The sequence below is a fragment of the Oncorhynchus kisutch genome, linkage group LG1, assembly GCF_002021735.2.
Source record: "Oncorhynchus kisutch isolate 150728-3 linkage group LG1, Okis_V2, whole genome shotgun sequence".
Classification (NCBI taxonomy): Eukaryota; Metazoa; Chordata; class Actinopteri; order Salmoniformes; family Salmonidae; genus Oncorhynchus; species Oncorhynchus kisutch.
The window spans coordinates 55,647,795-55,661,935 of record NC_034174.2 but is presented as its reverse complement, the minus strand read 5'-3'; the positions used below and the strand labels follow the sequence as shown (position 1 = coordinate 55,661,935).

At 41.0% G+C, this 14,141-nt stretch overlaps 1 protein-coding gene across 2 annotated transcripts in view; it reads left to right on the top strand.

Annotated features, from left to right (window-relative positions):
* raly (RALY heterogeneous nuclear ribonucleoprotein) overlaps window positions 1-14,141 on the top strand; it is a 73,523-nt gene that overhangs the window by 34,895 nt on the left and 24,487 nt on the right. For both annotated transcript variants that reach the window (XM_031827271.1, XM_031827269.1), the window contains one exon: window positions 259-375. In XM_031827271.1, the coding sequence (XP_031683131.1) occupies window positions 259-375 (117 nt within the window). The remainder of the gene's footprint in view (window positions 1-258; window positions 376-14,141) is intronic.

Below are 14,141 nucleotides of genomic sequence, written 5' to 3'. Positions count from 1 at the left end.
AGACTACCTCCAGACAGTCTAAGCAAAAATTATTGCTTGAGAAATTGTTCTTTATTTAGAAGCTATTTTTGTTTCTTTTTGACCATTTTAATTGAAAATAATCACAGTAAGGAACTTCATTGTTACCCAGAGATGATTTAATATTGAGATGAAAATAGCTGCATTGGACCTTTAAACTTAAACACTCTTCTCTGCTGTCCCTTGCTCTCTCTCGCTCTGTCTCTCTCTCTCTGGTGTTTTCTGTTATGGGTGGCTCAGCGGTGAACTCCAACGAGCTACAGGATATCAAATCAGAGCTGACTCAGATCAAGTTCAACATTGATGCGCTGCTCGGCCGACTGGAAAGGATCACAGAGGACAAACACATCGCTGCTGGTGAGTTCCATCTCCATCAGGCCACAACAAAAATACAACTCTACAGCGCACACCTCTACAGAGTACCCTTTCTCTATCAGGTGGAGTCAACCAAGGGTCGAAAATGTCTGTGTGAAAACCAGGGGTTGAAACCGGTTCAGGCAACAAAATCAGAGCCACAAACGAAAGTGATCTATAATGTTCCAGAACAGAACCGTTATTTTGAAAGCATGAGAACGGGTTAAAAATGTTATTTTATGTTACCGGCATTTTCCAGTCCCACAAAAAGCCCCCACTCTGTCACTCAGAAACATATTCCAGTGTCTGTCTGTCAGAAAATATTTCCCAGTGTGTGTGCCAGGGTTTCCGTCAGGAAAAAATGTCGCCAGACAATGTTACTAGAAAGATGAAAATGTATTGGACATTTGAGAAATTTTACGGACATATGCGTTCAGATCCGACCTTGCCCAGCCAGCGCCATCAATAGCGCCATCAATAGCACCATCAAGGGATATTGGCCAAATGAGCCAAATTGAATTGCCCTTACAGCCTATAAATCTTTTTGGAACTGTTAATTGGGTTTCGATGTGTAGCATATGCTAAACGTTATAGCCAATCTGTATTTATTTTTTACTTTCCCAAAACAATGATCGTCCACCTCACTGTGTAGCTGTTGGAGATTTTATCACTAAATGCAACAGGGCACTGCATGCATAGGCCGATAGGCTATAATATTAAAAATATATATTTACAGTGCCTTCAGAAAGTATACAGCCTGAATTCAGAATGTATTAAATATTTTTCTCATCCATCTACACACAATACCCCATAATGACAAAGTGAAGACATACAGTGCCTTGCGAAAGTATTCGGCCCCCTTGAACTTTGCCACCTTTTGCCACATTTCAGGCTTCAAACATAAAGATATAAAACTGTATTTTTTTGTGAAGAATCAACAACAAGTGGGACACAATCATGAAGTGGAACGACATTTATTGGATATTTCAAACTTTTTTAACAAATCAAAAACTGAAAAATTGGGTGTGCAAAATTATTCAGCCCCCTTAAGTTAATACTTTGTAGCGCCTCCTTTTGCTGCAAATACAGCTGTAAGTCGATTGGGGTATGTCTCTATCAGTTTTGCACATCGAGAGACTGAAATTTTTTCCCATTCCTCCTTGCAAAACAGCTCGAGCTCAGTGAGGTTGGATGGAGAGCATTTGTGAACAGCAGTTTTCAGTTCTTTCCACAGATTCTCGATTGGATTCAGGTCTGGACTTTGACTTGGCCATTCTAACACCTGGATATGTTTATTTTTGAACCATTCCATTGTAGATTTTGCTTTATGTTTTGGATCATTGTCTTGTTGGAAGACAAATCTCCGTCCCAGTCTCAGGTCTTTTGCAGACTCCATCAGGTTTTCTTCCAGAATGGTCCTGTATTTGGCTCCATCCATCTTCCCATCAATTTTAACCATCTTCCCTGTCCCTGCTGAAGAAAAGCAGGCCCAAACCATGATGCTGCCACCACCATGTTTGACAGTGGGGATGGTGTGTTCAGGGTGATGAGCTGTGTTGCTTTTACGCCAAACATAACGTTTTGCATTGTTGCCAAAAAGTTCAATTTTGGTTTCATCTGACCAGAGCACCTTCTTCCACATGTTTGGTGTGTCTCCCAGGTGGCTTGTGGCAAACTTTAAACAACACTTTTTATGGATATCTTTAAGAAATGGCTTTCTTCTTGCCACTCTTCCATAAAGGCCAGATTTGTGCAATATACGACTGATTGTTGTCCTATGGACAGAGTCTCCCACCTCAGCTGTAGATCTCTGCAGTTCATCCAGAGTGATCATGGGCCTCTTGGCTGCATCTCTGATCAGTCTTCTCCTTGTATGAGCTGAAAGTTTAGAGGGACGGCCAGGTCTTGGTAGATTTGCAGTGGTCTGATACTCCTTCCATTTCAATATTATCGCTTGCACAGTTCTCCTTGGGATGTTTAAAGCTTGGGAAATCTTTTTGTATCCAAATCCGGCTTTAAACTTCTTCACAACAGTATCTCGGACCTGCCTGGTGTGTTCCTTGTTCTTCATGATGCTCTCTGCGCTTTTAACGGACCTCTGAGACTATCACAGTGCAGGTGCATTTATACGGAGACTTGATTACACACAGGTGGATTGTATTTATCATCATTAGTCATTTAGGTCAACATTGGATCATTCAGAGATCCTCACTGAACTTCTGGAGAGAGTTTGCTGCACTGAAAGTAAAGGGGCTGAATAATTTTGCACGCTCAATTTTTCAGTTTTTGATTTGTTAAAAAAGTTTGAAATATCCAATAAATGTCATTCCACTTCATGATTGTGTTCCACTTGTTGTTGATTCTTCACAAAAAAATACAGTTTTATATCTTTATGTTTGAAGCCTGAAATGTGGCAAAAGGTGGCAAAGTTCAAGGGGGCCGAATACTTTTGCAAGGCACTGTATCTTTAGAAATGTTTAGAAATGTTTACAAAATGTTTACAAATTTATTGAAAATTAAATACAGAAATATCAATACTTTGTAGAGCACATTTGGCAGTGATTACATCTGTGAGTCTTTCTGGGTAAGTCTAATGGCTTTCTATACTTGGATTGTGCAACATTTGCCCACCATTCTTTTCAAAATGTTTCAAGCTCTGTTTAATTGGTTTTTGATCATTGCTAGACAACCATTTTCAGGTCTTGCCATAGATTTTCAAGTAGATTTAAGTCAAAACAGTAACTCGCCCACTCGAGAACTGTAACGGCAGATTTCCTCCTCTTTGTCCGAATTGTCGTCTTATTGTCCTGCTGAAAGGTGAATTAATCTCTCAGTGTCTGATGGAAAGCAGACAGAACCAGGTTTTTCTCCAGTATTTTGCCTGTACTTAGTGCCATTCTGTTTTTCTTTTATCCTGAAAACCTCCCCAGTCCTTAACGTTTACAAGCATACCCATAACATGATGCACACACCACTATGCTTGAAAATATGAAGTAGTATTCAGTAATGTGTTGTGTTGTGTTGGATTTGCCCAAAACATAACACTTTTGTATTCAGGACAAAAATATAATTCCTTTGCCACGTTTTTATGCATTATTTTTTACATTACTTTAGTGCTTTGATGCAAACAGGATGCATGTTTTGGAATATTTTTATTCTGTTTCCTTCTTTTCACTCTTTCAATTAGGTTAGTATTGTGGGGTAACTACAATGTTGTTGATCCATCCTCAATTTTCTCCAATCACAGTCATTACTTAGTCACTATTGGCATAATTGTGAAATCCCTGAGCAGTTTCCTTCCTCTCCTTCAACTGAGTTAGGAAGGACCACTGTATCTTTAGTGACTGGGTGTATTGATCCACCATCCAAAGTATAATTAATAACTTCAACATTGTTAAATGGGATATTCAATGTCTGCTTTTTTATTTTTTACCCTTCTACCAATAGGTGCCCTCCTCAGCAAGGCTTTGGAAAACTCCCTGGTCTCTATGGTTGAATCTGATTTTGAAATGTACTGCTCAACTGAGGGACCTTCCGATAATAGTACGTGTGGGGTACAGAGATGAGGTAGTCATTCAAAAATCATGGTAAACACTATTATTGCACAACATGAGTCCATACAACTTATGTGGCTTGTTACACAAATATTTACTCCTGACCCTATTCAGGCTTGCCATAACAAAGGTGTTGAATACTTATTTACTCAAGACGTTTCAGCTTTTCATTTTTTATTAATGTGTAAGAAATTTGAAAAGCACAATGCCAATTTGACATTATGGGCTATTGTGTGAAAGCCAGTGACCAAACATCTCAAATTAATACATTTTAAATTCAGGCTTTAACAAAATGTGGAATAAGTCAAGGGATGTGAATACTTTCTGGGGCTAGGCCTAAACTTTTCTTCTTCAGAGAGATGACACCGACATGCATTTCTATGTCAGATACAGTGGGGAGAACAAGTATTTGAAACACTGCCGATTTTGCAGGTTTTCCTACTTACAAAGCATGTAGAGGTATGTAATTTTTATCACAATCTAAAACAAAAATCCAGAAAATCACATTATATGATTTTTAAGTAATTAATTTGCATTTTATTGCATGACATAAGTATTTGATACATCAGAAAGCACAACCTAATATTTGGTACAGAAACCTTTGTTTGCAATTACAGAGATAATATGTTTCCTGTAGTTCTTGACCAGGTTTGCACACACTGCAGCAGGGATTTTGGCCCACTCCTCCATACAGACCTTCTCCAGGTCCTTCAGGTTTCGGGGCTGTCGCTGGGCAATACGGACTTTCAGCTCCCTCCAAAGATTGTCTATTGGGTTCAGGTCTGGAGACTGGCTAGGCCACTCCAGGACCTTGAGATGCTTCTTACGGAGCCACTCCTTAGTTGCCCTGGCTGTGTGTTTCGGGTCGTTGTCATGCTGGAAGACCCAGCCACGACCCATCTTCAATGCTCTTACTGAGGGAAGGAGGTTGTTGGCCAAGATATCACGATACATGGCCCCATCCATCCTCCCCTCAATACAGTGCAGTCATCTTTTCCCCTTTACAGAAAAGCATCCCCAAAGAATTATGTTTCCACCTCCATGCTTCAAGGTTGGGATGGTGTTCTTGGGGTTGTACTCATCCTTCTTCTTCCTCCAAACACGGCGAGTGGAGTTTAGACCAAAAAGCTCTATTTTTGTCTCATCAGACCACATGATCTTCTCCCATTCCTCCTCTGGATCATCCAGATGGTCATTGGCAAACTTCAGATGGGCCTGGACATGCGCTGGCTTGAGCAGGGGGACCTTGCATGCGCTGCAGGATTTTAATCTATGACGGCGTAGTGTGTTACTAATGGTGGTCGCAGCTCTCTTCAGGCCATTGACCAGGTCCTGCCGTGTAGTTCTGGGCTGATCCCACACCTTCCCCATGATCATTGATGCCCCACGAGGTGAGATCTTGCATGGAGCCCCAGACCGAGGGTGATTGACCGTCATCTTGAACATCTTCCATTTTCTAATAATTGCACCAACAGTTGTTGCCTTCTCACCAAGCTGCTTGCCTATTGTCCTGTAGCCTATCCCAGCCCTGTGCAGGTCTACAATTTTATCCCTGATGTCCTTACACAGCTCTCTGGTCTTGGCTATTGTGGAGAGGTTGGAGTCTGTTTGATTGACTGTGTGGACAGGTGTCTTTTATACAGGTAACGAGTTCAAACAGGTGCAGTTAATACAGGTAAGGAGTGGAGAACAGGAGGGCTTGTCACGCCCTGACCATAGTTTGCTTTGTATGTTTATATGTTTTGTTTGGTCAGGGTGTGATCTGAGTGGGCAGTCTATGTTGGATGTCTAGTTTCTGTGTTTGCCCTGATATGGTTCTCAATCAGAGGCAGGTGTTAGTCGTGGTCTCTGATTGGGAACAATATTTAGGTAGCCTGGGTTTCACTGTTGGGGTTTCACTGTTTCGGTTTTTGGTCATGTTCACATTTATTGTTTTGTATTTCTTATGTTTTATAATAAACGATATGGACACTTACCACGCTGCGTTTTGGTCCGATCCCTGCTACACCTCCTCTTCAGACGAAGAGGAGGAAATCTGCCGTTACAGGGCTTCTTAAAGAAAAACTAACAGGTCTGTGAGAGCCGGAATTCTTACTGGTTGGTAGTTTATCAAATACTTATGTCGTGCAATAAAATGTAAATTAATTAAAAATCATACAATGTGGTTTTCTGGATTTTCTTTGATTCCGTCTCTCACAGTTGAAGTGTACCTATGATAAAAATTACAGACCTCTACATGCTTTGTAAGTAGGAAAACCTGCAAAATCGGCAGTGTATCAAGTACTTGTCCTCCCCACTGTAGGTACTGTCTGCTATACAGATAAAGGTGTACAGAAGGAGGTTAATTTGTTCATTTTGCATCAGAATATATTTTTTTAAGGTAAGCATTATTGTTAGAAGTAACTATAGGAGTAACTCTGGAAGGCCGAAAACATTCTTCCTCACCTCAAGTTCAAATGCCATAGTCAGTTGGAGAGCTGGTGCGCACTGCCTTCATATCACAGGCCTGCAGTAGGTAAAGCTTAATAATAGCCACACCTTAATTAACAAAAATAAGTACATCCATTTACAGTTGGAATTTAATTTGTATACTTAAAGAACTGGTTTTCATTCATCAATAGGCTTCAAAAATAATAACACAAATTATTATAAATACGGAAATAAATAAAAGTAACCTGCATATGCCACTGCCAATGTTATTCTCATCTTAGTCCACAACAATATTAAACATTTTCCACGCAGAGGACATTCCTCTTGTAGCCTTTTCACTGTAGGCATATTCTTTTTTTTCTCTCCAATGAAAAAGACCTCCGTCTTCTCTTTCAACAGTAGCCTGGGCCAAGCTCTTTCTCTCTCTCTCACTCTCTCACTCACTCTCTCTCACTCACTCACTCACACACACACACATGCACAAGGAGTGTGAGAATTTGGGGAGTTGGCTATGATAGACAGCCTCTCCAGGAAAATTTGGCTAGCTACAATTTTACTTATCATTTTTTTTCAGGCAATAGGCCTACCGGCTAGTGTGTGCATGTGTAGGCAACACAGCTCCCCCTCGAAAGCATAGTCTAGTAAGTAGCCTACTGACTTTACAAGCATGATTCAGAAATTAGGGAGAGAGATTTTTAATTAGAGAATTAACCTTTTCATTGCAAGTTAAGAACACTATAGTTATAATGTTTCACATTGGATTTATTACCTACAAAAAGGTAAGACATGTCTTTATTTTAATTATGGTGCTGCTCTGCAAAAAAACGTTCCTTTTGAACCGGTTCAAAACTTTATTTTGCTGGTCAGGACAGTGGAACGAACGAAAAAAACAATGGTTCAAATCGAATCAAATCAAATCAAATTGTATTTGTCACATACACATGGTTAGCAGATGTTAATGCGAGTGTAGCGAAATGCTTGTGCTTCTAGTTCCGACAATGCAGTAATAACGAACAAGTAATCTAACTAACAATTCAAAAAAAAAACTGCTGTCTTATACACAGTGTAAGGGGATAAGGAATATGTACATAAGGATATATGAATGAGTGATGGTACAGAGCAGCATAGGCAAGATACAGTAGATGATATCGAGTACAGTATAACATATGAGATGAGTATGTAAACAAAGTGGCATAGTTAAAGTGGCTAGTTATACATGTATTACATAAGGATGCAGTCGATGATATAGAGTACAGTATATACGTATGCATATGAGATGAATAATGTAGGGTAAGTAACATTATATAAGGTAGCATTGTTTAAAGTGGCTAGTGATATATTTACATAATTTCCCATCAATTCCCATTATTAAAGTGGCTGGAGTTGAGTCAGTGTCATTGACAGTGTGTTGGCAGCAGCCACTCAATGTTAGTGGTGGCTGTTTAACAGTCTGATGGCCTTGAGATAGAAGCTGTTTTTCAGTCTCTCGGTCCCAGCTTTGATGCACCGGTTCTGTTCAGAACGAAACGATTGGAACATTTATTTAGGTTTCAACCTCTGGTGAAAATGCCTTTAGAGGACAGAGAAAGTAGGGTAGAGAGAAACTCCCAAAACTGAAAATGTTAGGTCTTCACAGCCAAGTTTAAATACATTTCAATACAGTTTAATCAACCACAAAATAGGCCCAAAATAAACTTTTAGATTTGCAGCCAAGCAAATCAGACCAATTAATAAATAATCTCAATTAGTATAATAGTGCATTCAGATATTTGAAAGGTCAAATTTAGCCATTTCTATTTCAATATCATAATTTCTAGGTAACAATTAAGTACCTTACTCTGATTGTTTTCAATTAAAATGGAAGAAAAAAAATGCAAAAATTGCTTGTTAGCAAAGAGCAATTTTTCACAAGCAAGAATTTAATTTGGGCTGTCTGGGAGTAGTCTGAGTTGGGAGGGAAAGCAGAAAACTAGCTATTATTAGCAGATAGGTTTTGAACTGTGTCTCTTATTTATTAACTAATTTTACCGCCTGGTGAGCTCACCAGGAAGGCCAAAACTCCATCCCACCAAAACAGGCTGAAATGTCAGGTGGTCTTTTCAAACAGCTCTTACACTAAAAGGGTATTTTCATAATTTTCACTTTCTTCAGTAGGTTTCCTCAAGGAGAAAGCCTTCACTTCTGTCAAAGATAATAAAATAAAAACACTATATTTAATATTATAGTAATGTCCACAAAATCACTACACTAAATACTACAGTATATTACAGTCCACAAAACACTACAGTAAATACTACAGCATAATACAATCCCCCACTACACTACATGAATTACTATAATATATGCTACTGTTTTCTTTTACTACAGTATTTATACTATAGTTAACTGTAAATATTACATTCCGGGTCTCTGGCAGCCTTTGGAACTGCCGATCTGCAGTCAAGAACGTTCATCTCAACCCATACTGCCCTTCAGTCCCTTTATTTTTTGGCCCTGACAGAGACATGATCACCCCAGAGAACACTGCTACTCCAGCTGCTCTTTCATCATCTAACTATGTTTTCTCTCATAGTCCGAGACCATCTGGTCGTCGCGGTGGTGGCGCACGTCTACTAATTTCTCCTAAATTGAGATTTTTTCTTTTCTTTTCTCCCTCTCACCTGTCCATCTCCTCATTTTAATTCCATGCTGTCACTTGTCCACTCAAGCTTAACATTATTGTCATCTATCGACCACCAGGTGCCCTTGTAGAGTTCCTCAATGAGCTTGACACCTTGATAAGTTCATTTCCTAATGATGGCTCCCTCTCTTCATACTTGGCGACTTCAACATCCCGACGTCTGCCTTCGATTAATTTATTTCCAATTTTCTCTTTCCCCTCCTTGCCTCTCTTACCCTTTCCCAATCCCCTCCAACTCACAAGGCAGGCAATACGCTTGAACTCATCTTTACTAGAGTCTGCTCGCCACCTAATCTCTCTGCAACCTCCCTCCAGGAGGTTGTCTCCCTTTCCTCCAACCCTAACCACTCAACCCCTAAACAGATGGTCATGCGGCGTCCCAATCGTTGCTCTTTTCCCCACTACTCTCTCCTCTTCTATCCTATCCTAATCCCTTCTGCTAAATCCTTCTCCCTCCTGTCTCCTGATTCTGCCTCTTTGACCCTACTCTCCTCCCTTTCCGCATCCTATGACTCGCACTGTCCCCTTTCCTCCCGGCCAGCTCAACCCTCCCCTCTGTGGCTGAGTGACTCATTGCGAGCGTACAGAACAGGGCTGCGGGCAGCTGAGCAAAAATGGAGGAAAACTAACTAACTTCTGGAGGACCTATCATCCTTTAACTCCCTCCTCTCTACCTTCTCTTCCTCTGTATATGCTGCGAATGACACTTTCTACCACTCAAAAATGTCAAGCTTCTACTTCTAGGAAACTCTTTCCTTAATCCTCCACCGATCCCTCTCTGCGGATGACTTTGTCAACCACTTTGAAAAGAAAAGAAGGTTGATGACATCCGCTACTCATTCACTAAGCCTATTGAGTCCACTGGTCTCACTCACACAGAACTACCCTATGCCTACTACCCTCACCTCTCTCTTCAATGACATCTTGCGACTAGTGAGGTCTGACCGCCCGACAACCTACCCGCTCGACACCATCCCCTCCTCCATTCTCCAGACCATCTCTGGAAAACTTCTCCCATTTCTAACATCCCTCATCAACTCATCTCTGACCACTGGCTGCATCATCTCTGACTTCAAAATGGCCCGAGCCGCTGCCCTCCTCAAGAAACCAACACCATCTGAGGTCAAAAACTATAGACCAATATCGCTTATTTCTTTTCTTTCCAAAACACTTGAGCGTGTTGTCTCTGATCAACTTTTTTGTTTTCGCTCTCAGAACAATCTTCTTGACCCTAACCAGTCAGGCTTCAAGACGGGTCACTTAACCGAGAAGGCTCTTCTCTGTGTCACCATAGCATTCTCTGTATACTATAGCATTTTTTCATGTGGGGAGAAGAAGACTGGGGGAGAAATGGGCTCAGAGTACACACTGCACACAAGCAGGCTAGCAAGCCAAGCAATCCACAGCTGTAGTTAGCAAACAACACAAAGCCTATACAACAACTTATGTGGTTTGTAAGAGTTGGGAAAAGACAAGCCTGCCGGGAAGTTTGTTATGCAGCCGGACCCGGGCAGCCTGCCCAATTTGAATATCCAAGTGTATGTATGTCTGGCAAATCGGCTGTTTATGTCTGGTGTATGCCCAAACCACTATGTTGTTTCCTAACAGGCCAAGCAGGGGCACAGAGAAAAGCTATTTATTTAACATCCTTGACTTAAAAAATGGTAAGGACCTCTATTTAATTCATAATGTAATTAATTTGAGGTCATAATTCATAGAAATCTGGAACAGTTGACAGATACTTTAAATATCATTCAAGTTGTGTTATTATAACAGGACTGGTGTGCAGTTCGCATAGTTTCCTTCCCTGCCCTCATGCCAAAACTGTCCAGTAGGTGGCATAATTACACAATCAGCCATTGGCTATCCTTCTGGTGTGACGAAAGACGATAACTCTCTCCCACTTCCTGGTCACAGATTGAACTTTATTTTACTAACAGCCCCCACATACTTTTCCCTATAATGTGATATACCTTATAGGTTGTTTGACCCTCCACAGACACCTAATTCACTGTCTACACAAACACTGTAACGGTGCTGAGTCAGCGAGGTCCTAGCCGTGTCTCAAATGGCACCCAATTCACCATGTAGCACATCACTTTTGACCAGAGCCCTATGGAAATAGGATGCAATTTGGGACGCAGCCCTGTTATATGAGCTGGCATTCACACTGGGTTTATGACCCTATTGGCTGGGCCAGCTGTGCTCCTCACTCTCTCTCAAACACATACACACACACACACAGGTCATAAATTCAAGCTGAGTTCAGTGCTCCCCTGTCTCTGACCAGGTGTGGCCTTAAGCCACAGGTTCAGGTTCAGTATTCTCTTTCTAAATATTTAAGTCAAACCGTATAGATGTGAAACACAATTCATCATGGATCAGGTGTTTAGGGGTCTACTCTACAGAGCCCTATATGTTCTAACTAATCAAATATATGTTTGACAGTTGTTACTCTGCTGCCTGTACCGTACTTTTAGTTTTCAAGTAGACTTGTCAATGATGTGACTGGACAAATAGTACCTAGTTGAAGTGCTCTATTGAGAGCAGACACTTACCTATGGAGCCTTTTTGGGACCCATTCAATCATATTGCGAAACGGTGGTGAAAGCATACCAAAAAAATGTATGCACAAGTCCTCTGTGTTACTGGTTTCATAACTTTGGCTCATGACATGTTTAAGGTGCAACCTAGAAAATTATCCCCAAAGGGCAAGTCTTGTGTGGGAACTGAAAAGGCATGTGGTTAACAAAATGTGCAAGGCACCCAGACACTAAATGAGACACAAAAATGGTTACGATCCGGATAAATCCAAATTCTGATTCCCTCGAATCAACTTGTCTCACATGTCTTTGGTTTTGACTGACTTCTGGTCTTCTAGAATGGCTTAACTTTCTCAGGCATGAGGGTTTCTGTAGCTAAGCTTCATAGCTACAGCTCTAGTGTAGTAAATGTATAATTCCCCCAACCCCACACATTCCCCCAACCCCACCCATCTAACATATCTCCATCCAACCACCCCCCTCCCCCCAGAAAACCCTTCCCATACCACATCAAATAAAGTAAAACATTTATAGATTAATAGATTCAAACAAAATGTATATATGTGTAACAACTGCATCCCACGAAGCATCGTTACTTATTGCCTTACAAAAGTCGCGGCCCTTGCAGAGCAAGGGAACCAACTAATTCAAGGTCTCAGAGCGAGGGACGTCACCAATTTAAACACTATTAGCGCGCACCCAGCTAACTAGCTAGCCATTTCACACCGGTTACAAATGTACAGTACCAGTCAAAAGTTTGGACACCCGACCTCAAACCAATTGAGATGGTTTGGGTTGAGTTGGACCGCAGAGTGAAGGAAAAGCAGCCAACAAGTGCTCAGCATATGTGGGAACTCCTTCAAGACTGTTGGAAAAGCATTCCAGGTGAAGCTGGTTCAGAGAATGCCAAGAGTGTGCAAAGCTGTCATCAAGGCAAAGGTGGCTACTTTGAAGAATCTCAAATATAACATTTGATTTGATTTGATTTTTTGGTTACTGTTGATGTCTTCACTATTATTCTACAATGTAGAAAATAGTTTTAAAAAATAAAGAAAAAACCCTTGAATGAGTAGGTTTGTCCAAACTTTTGACTGGTACTGTATTTGTTGGGATTTCTGGGTTTTGTATTTGTATGTGTTGGGCTTTAGCTGAGATTATTCTTTACAGAGCCAAGTGTATTCTAGGCTTCAATTGTTCCTTGACAAAAACCATTAATTCTCTAAAATAATTCTAATGTTATAACTTCTAAGTAACTGTACCCACTGGCGAATTGGGAGAGAGTGGGGGAATTGCCATCTAAGAGCCAATATCTTTTCTTGCATCAGTAAAGCATGCCAGCAGTATTTGTCTCTGATTAACTGACAGATTCAAGGTGCTATCATCGCTAATTAACATAGTAGATGCAATGCATTGAATATTTACATCATGCACTTCTAAAAAATTTTTTTTTTAATTTTGTAACTTTGTATCAGAAGCAATTAACTGCAGGGCACTCCCACGTGCTTCTTGTCCCAGAAGCAATTAACTGCAGGGCACTCCCACGTCATATGAAGGAATGTGGATACCTGAATGTGGATATAAGTATTTTAAATTTGCAGCCAGACGGAAAAATAATCTAGACCACCTTTAACTCCACAATACAGAGACGCGTACAAAGGTATCCCTCGACCTCCATTTGGCAAATCTGACCATAATTCTATCCTCCTGATTCCTGCTTACAAGCAAAAAGCACCAGTGACTCGGTCAATAAAAAAGTGGTCAGATGAAGCAGATGTTAAGCTACAGGACTGTTTTGCTAGCACAGACTGGAATATGTTCTGGGATCCTTCCGATGGCATTGAGGAGTACACCAAATCAGTCACTAGCTTTATCAATAAGTGTGTCGACGACGTCGTGACTATACGTACATACCCCAACCATGGATTACAGGCAACATGGATTACAGGCAACATCCGCACTGAGCTAAAGGGTAGAGCTAACGCTTTCAAGGAGTGGGGCTCTAACCCGGAAGCTTATAAGAAATCCCGCTATGCGCTCCGACTAACCATCAAACAGGTAAAGTGTCAATACAGGACTAAGATTGAATCGTACTACACTTGTTCCGACACTCGTCTGATGTGGCAGGGCTTGCACACTATTACAGCCAGGAGCTGCCCAGTGACACCAGCCTACCAGACGAACTAAATGACTTATATGCTCGCTTCGAGGCAAAAACACTGAAACATGCATGAAAGCATCAGTTGTTCCGAACGACTGTGTGATCATGCTCTCTGTAGCCGAAGTGAGTAAGACCTTTAAACAAGTCAACATTCACAAAGCCAAAGGGCCAGACAGATTAGCAGGACGTGTACTGCGAGCATGCGCTGACCAACTGGCAAGTGTCTTCACTGACATTTCAACCTGTCCCTGACTGAGTCTGTAATACCAACATGTTTCAAGTAGACCACCATAGTCCCTGTGCCCAAGAACACTAAGGTAATCGGCCTAAATGACTAAAATGAATGGTGGAAAAACGATTGGAACCATTTCCCTGTTTGACCGCTATGTTTCATGGGTATTATG